The sequence below is a fragment of the Pteropus alecto genome, unplaced genomic scaffold (assembly GCF_000325575.1).
Source record: "Pteropus alecto unplaced genomic scaffold, ASM32557v1 scaffold76, whole genome shotgun sequence".
Classification (NCBI taxonomy): domain Eukaryota; kingdom Metazoa; phylum Chordata; class Mammalia; order Chiroptera; family Pteropodidae; genus Pteropus; species Pteropus alecto.
In genome coordinates this window covers 3359241-3375102 of record NW_006443138.1, presented here as the reverse complement: position 1 = coordinate 3375102, position 15862 = coordinate 3359241, and the positions used below count along the sequence as shown (strand labels likewise).

Here is a 15862-nt window from a genome sequence, read left to right as displayed (position 1 = left end):
TGAAAAAGGAGCTCTGTAGAGAGCTATCATTTTCTATCATCATGTTTTCACCTGTAAAGGTGCTCCTGGCTGTAGCTGAAATGATTCCGCTCACCAATCCATGCAGCCTCGCTCCTTCATCAGTGCCTCTAGGGGGCAGCGCAGTAGTAAAAACACTTGCCTACAGCAGGCTTGGAGGCAAAAGTAAACCCAGTCACCGCTGCTGACCACCAAACACTCTCTACCCATATGAGAGAGTCACACTGGCCACAAAATACAAATACTTTATGTTGAAAATGGTCTGTTTCAAGGATGGGAGACTTCAGGGGCAAGAATGGCAAGGGGGGGAGGGGCGGGAAGAAAGAGAGGATTTCTAAGGAACCTACAATGTTCTATTTTGGTAGTAGCCACACGTAGCAGTCCACTACGAAATAATTCTTTAAACTAGTCACACACTTGAAACACTTTTGAATGTATATACATTTCACAATTAAAGTAATTGTTTTAGGATAGTATTGTACGGGCGAATACTCAGCTAGGGTTATTTTCACCAGAGGATAAAGCAAAGGAAAAATGACATTTGGAAGAACAAATGTGCCTGCTCGAACCTAATAAAAGTTGTCACATTCTGGCACATGTCCCAGTTTATCTGCAAAAGCAGCTCACCCCACTCCCGTGGCGTTCTTTTATCTGGCATATTATCATAAATAAAAACACACAAACATCAACTAACAACATCGACTTTTAATAATGGAAACAAATTGCCATTCCAAAAACAATTTCAGGGAAGAAAAAAATCTTCCCTATAAAAATAAACTCATCAAAATTATAAATATTATAACTTTTTTATGTCTGTGATTTAAAATGCTCCCCTGCAATACTTACCCCTTCATTTAACATCATTCCTGTACCATCACATATCGAAGAGAAAACAGTATTACAGCAAAGCTTAGTTTAATTTAACATAAGAATTTGTACAATGATTTTTAAAAATCTGTGGCCTTAGTGGCCCTCCTTCTTTTACACATCAACAATGCCGCTGCAGTAACCAGTGTTTGGGAGAGAACATCAGTCTTCAAGAACCACGAACTGACAGAATTTCAGTACAGTAAGTTTTCCAAATTGCAACTTGTAGTGCACACGACAATGAGCGAGGTTCTGGATAATACAGGTCAGGATGCCTATTTTAGACAATCTACTTCAAGTTAAAAAAAAAAAAAAAAAAAATTCACAGATACCCATCAGCTACTAGTTTAGGTTCTAACAGTGTCTTAAGCTGAGAAACAAAGGCTTCACAAAATATAAGCTTATTGGGATGGGTAATTAAAAGACCAAGTGGTTGGTAATAGTATACTCAAACCCGAGCCATAGTCTGAATAGTAAAACCAGTATAAAAACCATGAAGGCATTCCCTGAACAATAAAGGTAAAGTGTTGGATGACAATGACACTAAAACCTCATCAATGCACCAAAAAGAAGTTACATGCAAAATTAAACAAGATGTGCCATACATATTTTATACCTAGTTTTACTTTTTTTCCCCAACTTTCCTTAAAAAGCTTAGGAAGATATGATTGTTTCAACGTGTGTGGCACAGCATAACCAACACTTACATCTGCCTCCAACAAGACAGGTGTTCTCTGACAAGTCAGAAGCGCCCCCGAGAGGTAAAGAGAAATGCAATGAAAGGCACAGTTCACTTAAAAGGCAAAGAACTGAAGCACCTTGGAATTTCACAAAGAATCCATTAGGTGTCACCAAAGTGTTAACAATTCCTTGGGAATTTATAAACAAAAAAATATATATCTAGACTAAAAATAGACTGTAAATCCCCCTCTAGAACCACAGCACACCTTTCCCATTGTTTTCAGATTAGCTGCTGCATAAAATGAGGTTATTTAACCTGCTTTAAGGAAGGTTTCTATTGCACATGCATTTCTTTGGTTACCAGGAACGTGCACTTTTGTTAAAATATTTCTACGAGTCCCTCTGGTCAACTGGGGGTGGACTTTCTTTCCTCCCTTTCCTGCTGCCCTCCTCCTTACAGTCTAGTCCCCCTTTGGAACTGAGGGTCTGATAGTACTAGGTCTTTAATCCATATCCCTCTTCTCCATTATGTAAGAACAGACTTCGATTTATAAGAGAAAAGGAGTCGGAAAAGAAGAGACAGGGAGAGGGAAGTGGGGGATGGGGGAAATGGAGGGAGTGACTGGCATAAAGGTGTGCTGTGAGCTCTTTACTGGACAAACCTCCCGGCTAACAATCAGGGAGAAACTGCTGCCCTTACCCGAACTCCTTTTCGGCTTTGAAAACCACCTTGGGGAAAATCTATAACTTAGCAGGAGTCAGCAAATGGTCACTGCTCCACCCGCCCAGAGAAGCTGTTCCCACTGACTTTCCACTCCTGGAAGGCGAATCCTGGGGGGGGCGGTCCACCGAGGGCAGCTCCAGCTCTCCGCCTAGGTCTGGAAGACCCACCTGCCTAAAAGCGGCTTTTCTAGTCAGCTGCAATTACAAGTCCCTCCTTTTTGGTCTAGCTCCTACTTTCTTTGGCTCCATTCCCACATTTTACTCACGAAGAAATCAAACAGTCCTATAGTGGGATCAATGACTCAAAACTCAATGTTTTTAACTCCCTTACAAGCAAATATACCTTTCTCTCTCCACCATCGACTCGTCAGCCAAACCGCCATCCCTCAGAGTGCCCCCCACTTCCACCCACTCCTTCTTCCAAACCTGCCTTTTACTTTCTTTGTCAAGTTCCTCCAAAATCCTTCACAAATTCCTCAGAGTTCCTAGCTTCCTGTGCCCTTCAATTCACGTGGATGTTCCCTCTGATATTAAAAAAAAAAAAAAAAAAATGAGAGACAGGTAGTTTCAACATAAGACAAGTGTTCAGACAGGTTCCTTGTTAAGCTTTTAAAAAAATCATTTGCACATCCTTAAGCTTAACATCATCATCACATAATTCAAATAACTAAAAGAAAATAAGAAAACGAAAACCCAGAGTCCATGCTTCAAAGCACTCTAGAATGCTCCAGATGAGACGACAGATTCACAGCTTGCCGAGAGGTAACACCGCAGTCTGTAACAGAACAAGCTTGCAGAATCCCTTACAGAAGATGCCAAACGTGCAGGATGTTGCGTGACCAAGTTTGGAGAACTAAATCTAGAGATAAAAAGGGGAAGACCCTCGCATCACAGGGCAAGAAAACAGCCCTCCGAGAAGAGACCTTTGCTGCTGGTCCTGCACCAGCCCTGGGTGACAGGGTCCTGCACCATCCCTGGGTGACAGGGAGCCCCGCACTTTAATCGGGTTTCCACACCTCGCTGAGGGCTTCTTCCAGCTTCTGTCTGTAGGCCGCATAGCGCTTCTTCAGGTTTTGCAGCTGCTCATCTTCCTCCTTGTCCAAGATCCGCAAGAAATTCTGTAGTTCTGGAAGGCTGAAGGCTTCCCACTGTGAGAGAACGCAAAGAAGAAAATTGCCAGGTGTTTAACTCTGTCAAGACTTGGCAACGCTGCCCATGAGCACGGGGTGGGGGTGTGGCTGCCCTCCCCTCTGGGGCACTCACAGCTGGGTGCCTCAGACATTGTGGTTCACGGGAGCTGAGCAGTGTAACCAGCCCGGCCACCGCCTCCACTCCCACCCCCACCTCAGCCTGCCCCACTGCCCTCCTGCTCCCCTCCTCCCACAGCCCTCCAAAAGGGCCCTCACTAAGGCCGAGGACTTCCATATCCTGAAGTCCACTAGACACATTCACTCCTGATTGACCCCCAGAAGCATCGGAAACGACTCCATACTCCCTCTAATTTAAAACACTCTCTTCCCTCTACTTGGAGTCATCATTGTCACTGTCTTCTTTCTCACCTCTCACAACAAATTTAGTGACTTCCTAAACAGTTCTCCAATCTGCCTGCTTTTCTCCATCTCAACTGCTCCCTAGCGCCAGTCACCATCACCTTCTCCTACCCTGGGATGGCCTCCTACCTGGCCTCCTCACTCCACTCTTATGCTCGCTTGCCAGTCTATTCCCCAAACAGCCAGCCTGAACACAGAAGTCCCCCACTCTTTACCCACAATATCGTTATCCATGGTTTCAGTTACCCACGGTCTACCGCGGTCCAAAAACATTAAATGGAAAACTCCAGACAAACAATTCATGAGTTTTAAATTGCGCATTAGTCACTTAGTAGCTGTCTTGGTTATCAGACTGACTTGACTGTCCCAGTATCCCAGTGCCTGTGTTCAAGTCACCCTTATTTTACTTAATAATGGCCCCAAAGCACAAGAGTAGTGATGCTGGCAATTCAGACATGCCAAAGAGAAGCCTTAGAGTGCTTCCTTTAAGTGAAAAGGTATGTCTGTATAGGGAAAAAAAACTGTATACACAGGGTTTGGTACTATCCAAGGTTTCAGGCATCCACGGGTCTTAAATCATGTCCCCTGAGGATTAGGGGGTACCACTTGTACTCTTTATAAAATGCAAATCTGGTCGTGACCCTCCCCTGCTTAGAATCATTCAATGGCTTCCCTTTGTTGTTTCTGCTAAGTGTGAAAGATCCTGACTTCTCATACACTGTCGCCTTCACTTACTACCCCAAAGGGCTTTGTACATATTCTCTCCTCCTCCACTTTACCTGGAGAACTGCTAATCAACCTTCAAGTCTCAGCTTAAATGCCACTTTCTCTAAGAAGTCTTCCATGATTTCCTCCCATCCCTTCCCATCCAAGACTGAGTCTATTATAAAGCTCTCACTGAGCACTGGTAATCCTGATCACAAAAGATAAAAATTATAATTATTTGTTTAGTATCTCTCCTGCCTACACCTTACCTACACCGCAGCTGTCATACTTTTCACTATCTAGGCTTTGTCTCTTGCCCTTGAGACTCTGAGTTCTGTCTCCCTAAAAGCACCCACTACATAGCAGGCACAAAATAGGGAATTGTGGGGTTGTTTGGGGCTAGGTTTTTGTTTTTTTTTTTAAAGAGCAGTACATGTCAAGAAGGGTATGTGGTATCACCCTGTCCCACTCTGGGAGGTTTGTTTTCAAACTCCATATTCTCCCCTCCCAATAGGGGGCCCTAGTCCTGGCTGAGAATCACAGCCACGACCAGGGACAATTCTGATGGAGAACCTCCAGGGCCGTGGGGCAGGGCGAAACCAGGAGATAATCTAATACAAGTGAATAGAGAAGAGATGAAATAAAACCACCCAGTGAGCTCAATGACAGAAGACTTCCCAGAGATGAATTCTGAGCTCGCTATTAAAGAAAATGAGAAACATGGACTAACAGAGCAAAACTTTCCACATTAGAATATTCTGTTAATTTTTAAGTTGTTTTAATTAATTTTTTTCACATATGTTCTCTAAAATAAAGTAAGTTCCTCCCACTCCCTGACAGCTATCGAAAGTTTCTTCCCTCAATTCAGTTAACCTGAAAAAAAGAGAGAAACAAGAACACCATAGAGAGATCTAATAAAGCAGTTTGGAACATTAAAATACAATGTAAATTTCAAAACTAAGCCAACATAATTCCCTCCCAGACAATGTGGCTTTAATTGCACTAAACTATGTGCAACACTTAAAAGACCAATACCGAGGAAAATAAAACAGTGATAAGACTATGCTGATACGACTGGCTTAGGCTTTCAGAGAGAAGGTTGACATGTATCAAACTATAAAGCCAAATTAGACTCCTGCACCCAGTTCTTTCCCCAAAATGACAGTGAATTTTAAAAACTTCAGAACATCAGAATCAAAAGCAATTTCAAAAAAGTCCAAAATCACTATCTTCCTAAAATCCCCTAAAGTTCCAATTTACACTGACATATAAACTTACTATTTAGAAACATGTTTATATATATTTCTAACTTATGACTTAAAATCACCTTTTAAAGTCCTTAGTCCCGCTTTACGGATTTTAAAACCAAGTACTGAAAACATTAGTTTTACCCAAGGTCACGATCCTAATCTAACAAGAGAGTAAGTAGAAAGCAGAGTCCTGGTTTCCTCACTTTTAACCTAGAAACTCTATTCTCACTACATCACAAAATAGACGATTCGCACCACTTCCTGGTCCAGACAAAAGACTAAGACCCAGAGCTTGAGAGATTTACTCAAATGTTTTAAAGTTGACACAGGATCTAGAAGGACAGTCTAAAGTGCTTTCTCCTTCAACTGAACTGGCCTAAATACACTCCTCCCTGGAGAGAAAATGGCAAATGATGCTACACACACACACACGCGCGCGCGCGCACACACACACACACACACACACACACGTAATTTCTTAATCATCTGGGCAAAGAGGAAAAAAGATTCTACAAAGTTAAAAGTCTTTCCTGGTAAAGAAATTGAATTCCTTTTTATTTCCCTTTAGAGCAAATTAGCCTGGAGACTTTTGTTAGTAGCAAACATATGGAGAGTATCAACTTTCAAAGTTCAGCTGGATTTTAGGAATTCGGAGGTAGAAGGGGTGAAAATGACTCGGGGTGGAGATCAAGTGAAAAATTTTAATTCTTCCAACTCTGATGATTAGAGACCCATATAATGAGTGCTGTAAAAGAATTATATTGTAGACTAACTTTGGGTTCGTGTCTAACAATTCAAAAACACACAGAAAGCTGCCCTCCGCAGGACCACCTCTCCTCCTCCCATGACAGCAGACAGGAAGGGAGGCCGACACCCATCCCTCACTTTCACCCCCCTCACTAGTCCTTTTCAGTGGTAAAGTCACTAGACTAGAGCAATAAATAACACAGGGTCAACTGCTCTGTATCGTTTAAAGCAATAATATGCAATCGCTTACCTCTCCAATTTCATGTTCACGGAGAACAAAACTAAGTGTGTCTGTTCTTGGCCCGGCTACCAAACGCAGGTAGAGTGGATGTTCCCGGTCAGAGAGCTTGCAGGCGTAGACTGGCGAAGGAAACAAGGAGCATGTCACAGACAAGAGTATTGAATCACTCCCTAGACCACACACTCCCCAACCATCCCTCCTCCAGATCGAGGCAACAGTCCGTGTTATCCTAGCCAAGTCACCATCCTGCCCATCTTCTTACTAACAGCCTACAGTGGAATGAAATCTATACTAGCCTCATTCCAGCTGCACAATATAAACTGTGCTTTGATCAAAAAAGAAATAATCTCCAAGAATGAATTTAAATAGTTATTAGTTCCCAAGTGGGCTTATAATTAATTCTGTTCTTCTTTTTGGGAAGTAAGAAACTTAAAGAATCAGCAACCCCTTTAAAAGCAATAAAAATATACCATCCAAAGAACATGAAATCAGAGCTCTAGGAGAAAATGTCTCTGCAGATTTATTTAGAATTAGCAGCCACAAACAAACTAAGCAATCAGAATACAAGCTCTGGGGGCTTTAAGCAGCTATATGTGTCTTACGCTACACACAGACACACGGTACTGGCATTGCCTGAAGTGTTGAGATTTGCCAGCCACAAGGGTAATATTTCAACAGGGTGCTATTACGGTCAGACAGTACAGCTGAAATCCAGGTGAGCAGGCAAAGAAGCTGGCAAGATAAAAATGCCGTCTGGGCTTATATACATTATTCTGGCACTTCTGGATATAGCCGCATTGTAGGTGCCGTCTTCCCTAGAGCTATAAACTTGCCCACACTGCTGAGCCTGTGGCCTTGAGGGTAGGAAACTCTGCCTGTTCACCTTTGTATTCTGCAGGGCCCAACCCATGGTACGTGTTCAAAAAATATATGCATGCTCAGCAACTAGCTGGGTTCATCCCCATGCAACTGAAGGCGTCCCTACAATGTCAGTTAGTATATTTTCTTCTAGAGCTGCTTTGGGCTTTACCAGAAAAACTAGAGAAAGTGTAAATAGTTGATTGCTCACACACACACACACACACACACACACACACACACACACCATTTTCAAATTAGCACTTAGTGAGTGAATCACTCAATTATCGTTGTCCACCACCAGTATCAATTTCTACTCTAGTACCTGACCTGGGATATCTTATTCCGTTTCACGCAGTAAGTCAGTCAATATTCTCTTTTTATCCACTGAATGTGGATATTAAGTTCAGACAGGCAGACCTCAGGCTACAACATTATTTCACCCACTGTATGTGCCTCTGGGGGGACTGGTTGCCAAAATGCCCCAATGTAATGGCCAGCAAGATAAGCTGAAGGAATCAGAAGAGCCTGGGGCTGGGTCACGTACATCACTAAGTCTGAAATGTGTGTGATAATACACATGTGCCTCCCCATCCTCAAGGTCTTAGAGAACTCCAAGTCTCCCAGGCCACTCCATGTTCAGACGCTCATCAAATGTGGAATGTGCTATTGAAATTTTCAAGCAAAGAGGATTCTTTTTTTGTCCTAAAGCACATTAAAATAAAAAATGATTGGAAAAACAAAACAAAACAGGAAGTTCTGGTCAGGATGGCAGAATAGCTAGACCCTGTGCTTGCCTCTTCTCATGACCACATCAAAATTAAAATTACAGATAATCTACAGAACAGCCATCATTGGGAGTTGCCTGAAGTTTAGCTTAACAAAAGCCCTACAACTAAGGACACATAGAAGAGGTCACCTCGAGACTGAAGAGTGGCATAATATAGACAAAAGTTAGAAAAAAAAAAAAAAATCAAAGCTATCCCCCTGTGCACATTACAAAATCCTCCAGAAATGCTCATCACACACGGATGCCTCTGAGCTCCTCAGATGCACAACTGTCCAACTCAAAACTATGGACGGCCAGGAGGCATTAAGCACATGCCATGATCACCATGGCTTCCAGCATCTGTCCCTGGCTCTGACATAATTGACACAGATACATCCATTAGTCTCCCTTCTGCTAATGAGAACAAAAGACATAAATAAAAGCAGAGACCATCTGCATGCTTAAGCGTGGCAGTGTACCTTGATCTTCCCTGTGGCAACGCTTATAAAGTGCAAACTTGGCAGGGCTCTCAGTCACGAGAAACTTTTTGAGCAGGGCCTCGATCACTTCCCCAACAGTGTTCGTGCTGCTGATGTGAAGCGTGTTCATACAGCCATTGCTACTGGGAGCGGGTTTTCCAGAGTTGGGAGAAGTCTGTGGAGGTTTGCAGAGTTCCATCTGTACTTTAATGAAGCCAGTGTAAATCCCATTTGAATTCTGAGGTGGGAAAAAAAAGCACACACTTAGCTGGGCTGATAGTGGCATTTTAGAGAAAGAGCACATCAAAAAAAAAAGAAAAAAAGAAAAAAAAGAAAGCGAAAAACTCTTTCTCTTGTTCCTGTCTTTTACAGCTCTGCAGCAGAACTTCACTAGAGATTGTCCCTAAGGGAATGACCTCAGAGGGAGGTTAACGCACCCCAGCAAAGTGCTTCCAGAGGCAGGGTCTGCAGGGCAGATGTGGCAATGGAAGACTGCAGCAGACAAGCCCCAGCCTCACACAGCCTCACACAGCCTCACACAGCCTCACACAGCCTCCCAAGCCGCTGGAGCGGCATGTGAAAGGTCAGGGCCCGCTGGTGAGGTAATGACCCGCTGAGGCAGATGCTAGCCAAACCACAGGCTCATTAAAGCTTGGGGGAGAAGTCTAGGCTAAATGCTCAAAGGAAACGACCCCTGCAACTGATGACCAGCTATTACACAAAAAAGGCGGGCCACAATTAGGACTTTGAAATTCCTAGGTCAACAAGGAGCGCACAGTAAGAAAACAAGCCATTTTCAATCCTACTGGCTATTATAATGTGCACTAGATTACCAATTTTTCGTAAACTCTTTTATAAAAGGTATATACCATAAAGCACAGGATACACGATCATGCTTTTCAGGCCCCTTAAGCAGCAACATTTGTAAAACAAATTCAAGTTACAGTGTGAAGTATAGATATTAATAAGCAGTTTTCTTTTTTGTTTTAACATGATACTTATGTCTCCTTCTATATATACACATGTATTTTAACAGCTTTAGTGAGATAAAATTTTTATACCCAAAAAAACCTGTACATATTTACTATACACAATTTGGTGAGTTTTAGCACTTGTCTTAACTTATGGTAGAATTACTATTTCTTAGTTGCCAAAAATAGTAATAACAATCTTGTCTTCATTTTTTTTTTTGATGTTCAGTATATCTAGAAAAAAAATTATTGCAATGTTTTATTTAAATAAATCCACAGGTGTTATATAAAAAAAAATATGACACAGTTAAAGTAGGACATTAAAAACCTCTTTTATGGTCCATTATTTTTCTTCCCTTCCACAGGATCAATTCACAATACTAATTCACTTGTTCGGTCTTGTGGAAAGTATTATATAGCTTTTAAAATTTTTTATCTTTGAAACTTGGCATCTGTTTTAACCTCCACGGGTGAGGGGTGGAATTTTTCTACTTTGATGAAAACTGTGTTTGAAAAAGGAGAAAGACACATCCCTGCTGGAATAATGAAGAATAATCACTAGTCTATCTGCCCCTCCCCACTCCCTGGCAGACCAACTAGTGAGGGACCCACCCTTTATCACGAAGCTGATATTTAAGAGCTCCTCCTCCAGGGCCACAGAATTCAGTAGGGCCTGTTCCAAACAGGTCGCCCTGTCCTTTGCTGAACTCTGTCAGTTCACAGTCAATAGACCGAGAAGGCAGGGGTCCACATGCCCTGGAAACTGACACCAAAAGATGGCAAGTGCCTCGAGGAAAGTCACCAAATGGGTGGGCGAGGCACAGACGCCAGTCCAATTTAGAGCAACATGAATACTCTAGCTCTGTTGTCAGCTCTCCTTTCGTGGTCACCCAGCCCTGTGCGTCCCCATTCTACACCCTCACTCCCCACTGAGCTGCGAAGTGTTGGTACAATGTTGCAGAAGCCTGAATGAACTATGTGTAGGAAGCTAAATAGTACATACCTCATCTTACTTTGACAACCAGCTAAGAAAAAGTCTTAGCTCAATTATATCCCAATCTATTGGCACAAAATCCTTTTCCTGATACTTCCAAATTTATTTACACAAAACTTACCTACGGCCTTATTAGAATCTGAAGTACTGCCTATCTGTTAAATAGGCAATGATTATACACCATGCTAAAAATCCTTTAAGGGGAGCGGGTTCCCACAAAATCTTTTAAAAGTTAACTTCATTTAACGTAAAGCTACTTCGAAATACGGCTGTAATTTGAAAGATGCAGAAACATACCATTTTCCTGTCCTATCTACTTTGACCACTAAATTTTTGCAAATGTGATTCAGAAGTTTTAAAACATACAGATAGACTGTAATACCAACAACTTATATTTGTCTTTTGCCATTGATCAACCTAGAGTACTGCGGGTGCTTACCAAGGTCATCTTCAACTTGTCTGTGACTGCCAGGTTGTACTTATGAACTTTCTCTTTGATTTCCTCTTTGCTGAGGTGATTGTGGGTTTCCTTCTCTTTCTCCACATCCTAGAAGAGAAGCCATGCCAAACATGAGCAATCATAGAAAAATGCACATAAGCCAGAATTCCTGACACACAAGACCACTATGACCACCTATGGAGCACTTTACCTTAAAACCCTCCCCTCCTCCCCCTTTTCCTACCCCTCCCCCTCTCTAACACTAACCCTAATAGAGGGGTCCCCAACTCCCCCACCACCAGTCCGTGCCTGTTAGGAACAGGCCACACAGCAGGAGGTGAGCCACAGGCAAGCAAGGGAAGCTTCTCAGAGCTAGCTTCACCGCCTCAGCTCCACCTCAGATCATCAGGCATTAGATTCTCATATGAGCACCAGTCCCTGGTGCCAAAAAGGTTGGGGACCACTGCCCTCAAACATTCACCCCCTCTAACTTTCAAACTCTCCAGGCTCATCCATCAATTATGGTTCTCATTCCTTCAGACTACAGTCTTCCTGAGTGATATATCAAATAAAATTAATGTCAGTGGCTGAAAGCAATACTTTATTAAATACTACTTTGCAAAACTATCTTTGCTAACTTTCCCTTCTGCAAAAACGCCATGACCTGAGAGTACCTGCTACATTGGCTATTTCCATTTTAAACAATATTTAAAGACATACCTTTAGCTAAAAGCTTCTCTTTAGCAAATTTTATGACCTTTATGATCTTTATAGCTTTACAATATTGTACAGAAGTTAATAAATGTTAATTGGCACTAATCACTGACCTGTCAAATTATACACAACTACCAGAGGGTAATTTATCTTCCCCCCCTCAAAAAAAATCCTCATGTCAAGATGCAAATAACCAGACTTCTCCTAACCACCCACTCTGACCCCTGCCTCTCCACTCTCTGGAGGGGAGTTAAATGTTCTTATCACTATGAAGAATCCACTAATGGTTTAAAAGAGTTCAACCAGTGTATGACATTATGCCACGACCAATGTGACCTCAGACAGCCAAGCTACTGTGACCCAATGAAGCCAGGTATATGAGACACCTGACTTATATCACATTTAATTCTCCCAACAATCTAACCAATTAGATTTTATTACTCCAGGGCTAAGTAAATTAACCTGCCCATAGAAACTTAATTCTGTGGCAGTGATGGAACTTATCTGAAGCCAGATCCCAAAGTAACGCCAACCATTTGCTAAAATCATTAAGTATCTTCCACAGGGTGTCCTCACTTGATCTTCCAGATAATGAGCTAATTAGCATCCCCATATCACAGACAGGCACACTGAGACTCACAGAGGTCAAGTGGCTGTCCCAGGACAACCCAAATAGTTAACGAGACCAACCTAAAGTCTAATCCAGGTTTCTACTAAATCGAACAGGTGTCCACTGTTCCCACGAGGGTGTTTGAAAGGTTAAAGAAAGGCGGCATAATCAGATTCGAACCTGAGTAGCAGCTTGGAAAAGATGAAGGGATCTGACAATCTTCAAGACAAAGAGAGGAAGAGCAATTAAAGTCAGATGATTTATCCCCCCAAATAAAACCTTTGAAGAGATGCTGCTTTCCCAGCCAAGATACATCACACCATCCTCACAGCTGGAGATATCTAAGCATCTGTTCCCATCTACTCACTGTGAGCTACTGTTACATATATACACGCTTGGAATGACTACTACTACAAAACTTGTGAGAACACTGTGAGTATAAAATAGCTCTTGATCACTCAGGTCTCAGGTTCTTTGATTTTAGACCCTGAGAGGGGTGTGCTGACTATAAACTATCTCAGTAATTTTTCAATTTCAGCACTGTCTTGGTGAAGTCTGACAGGTCGGCAGTAGATAACTGGAAAAATATCCGCGCAAGACAGTATGGTCGTTCCCTAGCTTCAGGAGCCAGCCTCACATTCCCCTCGGAGCATTCTATCTGCCAATGTAAAATCCCAAAGCAATCTTATTTTTGGTGTCACTAGTTGGAGGGGAGGGGAAAGCTGTAGATTGAAACAACTTTTCAGAAGCTTCAATGACTATTTCCAAGGAAATTTAAAACACATGTAGCATCTCTCTGCTCGCCCTGCTCTTCTCAATCTATTTTGTAGGTGTGGGAGGGCAAAGGGTGCTATAGAAAGTGCCCCATTCCAGCAAGACGTGGGCTCTAATCCTGAGTCGGTCACCGATTAAACCCTATGGGGTTTACTAACCTCTCTTAGTCTGCTTTCTCATTTTCCATCAAATAAAAGGACCAGAGTAGATCATCTTGAAGGCGCTTCCTGGCCCAACTGGATAATTTTGAAAAGATCTAATGCTCTTCTCACTGGTGTGACCAATGGGGCAAGATGTTTCCATTTGAAGAACTAAGGAAACTAAAGACTCAGTATTAAAACGTTACAAAATAGCTAACTGCACGAAAACTGTGGTATATATACCCCAGGGGCTTACTAAATAAGAATAGAGAAGTCTAAGAATGAAGAGAAGATGGGGTGATGGGAGCAATTAGGAGCAAAGAGCAGGGTCAAGTCAGTTTGGTCAGTTCTTTTTTACTATTAAACGTATGGGGTAACATTGGTTACATAAATTTCAAGTGTACCACTTTATAACACAACGTCTGTGTCCTCCACTGTGTGCTCACCACCCAAAGCCGAGCCTCCATCCATCAACATATATTTGACCCCGTTTATCCTTTTCCCCCTTCCCCTCTGGTAACAGTCATTCTGTTGTCTATATCTATGAGTCTCTTTGTTTGTTCTTTTGTTGCTTTTGGTTTTAAATCCCACATACCAGTGAAATCATACAGTTCTTTTCCTTTTCCGTCTGACTTATTTCACTTAGCATCAGTGTGGTCAGTTCTTAACTACAGGTTTGGGTGATGCTTACTGGACTTAGCATCCACCCTTAGGCCCCTCACGTCAGCATTCCCAGAAAAATGGAGGAAAATCAAAGGAGAAAGCCAGTCTGGGAAGAGAAGCATTCTCTGGATCGTCCACAAATGGATAACTGAGACATGCTTGTGCAATAACCTCTCAGAGATTAAAAACCCAGGAAACTATAGGGAGTAAGAACAGAGAAGAGCTGGACCCAAGGACCTCCAAGATCTCTTCCAAGGCTAAACCCTCAGTATTAAAAGATCAACTGGAAAGTAAATCCCAGAGAAGCACCTTAAACCTAAAAGGCTATGATCTTGTTTTTTTGGTTTGTTTTTTTTTTTTTACTGAGATATAATTGACATACAACATTGTATTCATTTTTGGTGTACAACATAAGGATTTATATATGTACATATTACAAAATGATCACCATAATGACTTTAGTTAACACCTATCACCTGTTTATTTTTTTTTTCTTGCAATGAGAACTTTTTAAGATCTACTCTCTGATGTGATCCTATATTGTAAGTCCACTGATGCAAATTTGTACACCAAGGCCACAGAACCAGGCCTGCTCACTGACTAAATATTTGCTGAGCTTCTGCTGTGCACCAGGCACTTGCCTGACTATGGGGATGTCACCTCCACTCTCATGCTGCTTACTGTCCAGCACAGGTTGAGTAGGAGTGAGGACTGTCAGTCAAAGAAAAAAGGCTTCCAAAATGGTAACTGAGCACGGTTTCTCCGAGTGGAGGAGTCCAGCCGCAGGGGGAAAGACACAGGAGTCACAAGCTTAGGCCCTGGAGCGAAGGACAGTGGTTTCTTTTAGTGTCAGAACTAGAGAGTCTCCCGATTTGGAAAACTTCCAAATTATTTACCCCTTTAATAGAGACCTCCTTTCCTCAAACATAGGGAAGAATCCTCCAGCCCTTCCTCCAAATACATTGCCGTTGGGAATACAGGTGTCTTAGCAGGAAGGAGGAGAAAAACATGGAAGCCAGAAGGGAGAAATTAGGTACAATGAGTACGAAAGATGAAGGCAAGGAGAGGGTTAAAAAAAAAAACCTGTGTGGCGGGCACGGAACTGATAAAACAGAGGATAAACACTAATCTTTAATTGCGTTGGTGAGGAGAGGAAACGGCATGGGTGCAGCGTGCGAACGCAGCGGTTATTGTTCTTGGCAGCAGGGAGGCGTATGATGCCACCACACCTGAGCGTGTGTGTTTGGGAAGTTGCAAGTCATCTTTTTTATAAGCGACTTTTCTTTTTATACTCCCCCAAATCCTCAAGTTTCTCAGAGGGAGAGTTCTTCTACACAAAATTATAAACCTCAGACTCTTCTCTCACGTTTTCATCCAGCAAGTCCTTGAGGGCTGTTCTTGGGTTACTTCAGTTCCTGGGTGGGGTCACACTGCTGTTTTTTTCACCGGTGAACTTTCTCATAGGGGACACACCCTACCCCACAGACACACAGGAATCCTCATGCAGCATGGCCCAGGCCGTGCTAAACGAGTGTGGCCCAATCTCATGTTAAAACGGCTCACAAATTAAGATCCTCCAAGAATATATTTCTATAGACGTGGCCAAAGGGTCTGGGAATTATTTATACTCTTCTTGCTAACTTTACTGTTTCTAAAATTATGTCAAAAC

General features: G+C 42.4%; 1 protein-coding gene across 2 annotated transcripts in view; it reads right to left on the bottom strand.

Annotated features, from left to right (window-relative positions):
• Window positions 1-703: 703 nt before the first annotated feature.
• The window catches only part of RASSF3 (Ras association domain family member 3), a 66077-nt gene continuing 50918 nt past the window's right edge, over window positions 704-15862 (bottom strand). The window contains exons 2-6 of one of the 2 annotated variants that reach the window (XM_015598561.1): window positions 11293-11400; window positions 8889-9126; window positions 6792-6901; window positions 3306-3437; window positions 704-3148 (exon numbers count right to left, since the gene is read on the bottom strand). In XM_015598561.1, the coding sequence (XP_015454047.1) occupies window positions 3143-3148; window positions 3306-3437; window positions 6792-6901; window positions 8889-9126; window positions 11293-11400 (594 nt within the window). In that variant the 3' untranslated portion in view covers window positions 704-3142. Of the gene's footprint in view, window positions 3438-6791; window positions 6902-8888; window positions 9127-11292; window positions 11401-15862 lie in introns of both variants that reach the window. The other variant, XM_006923704.2, reaches the window with a different exon arrangement.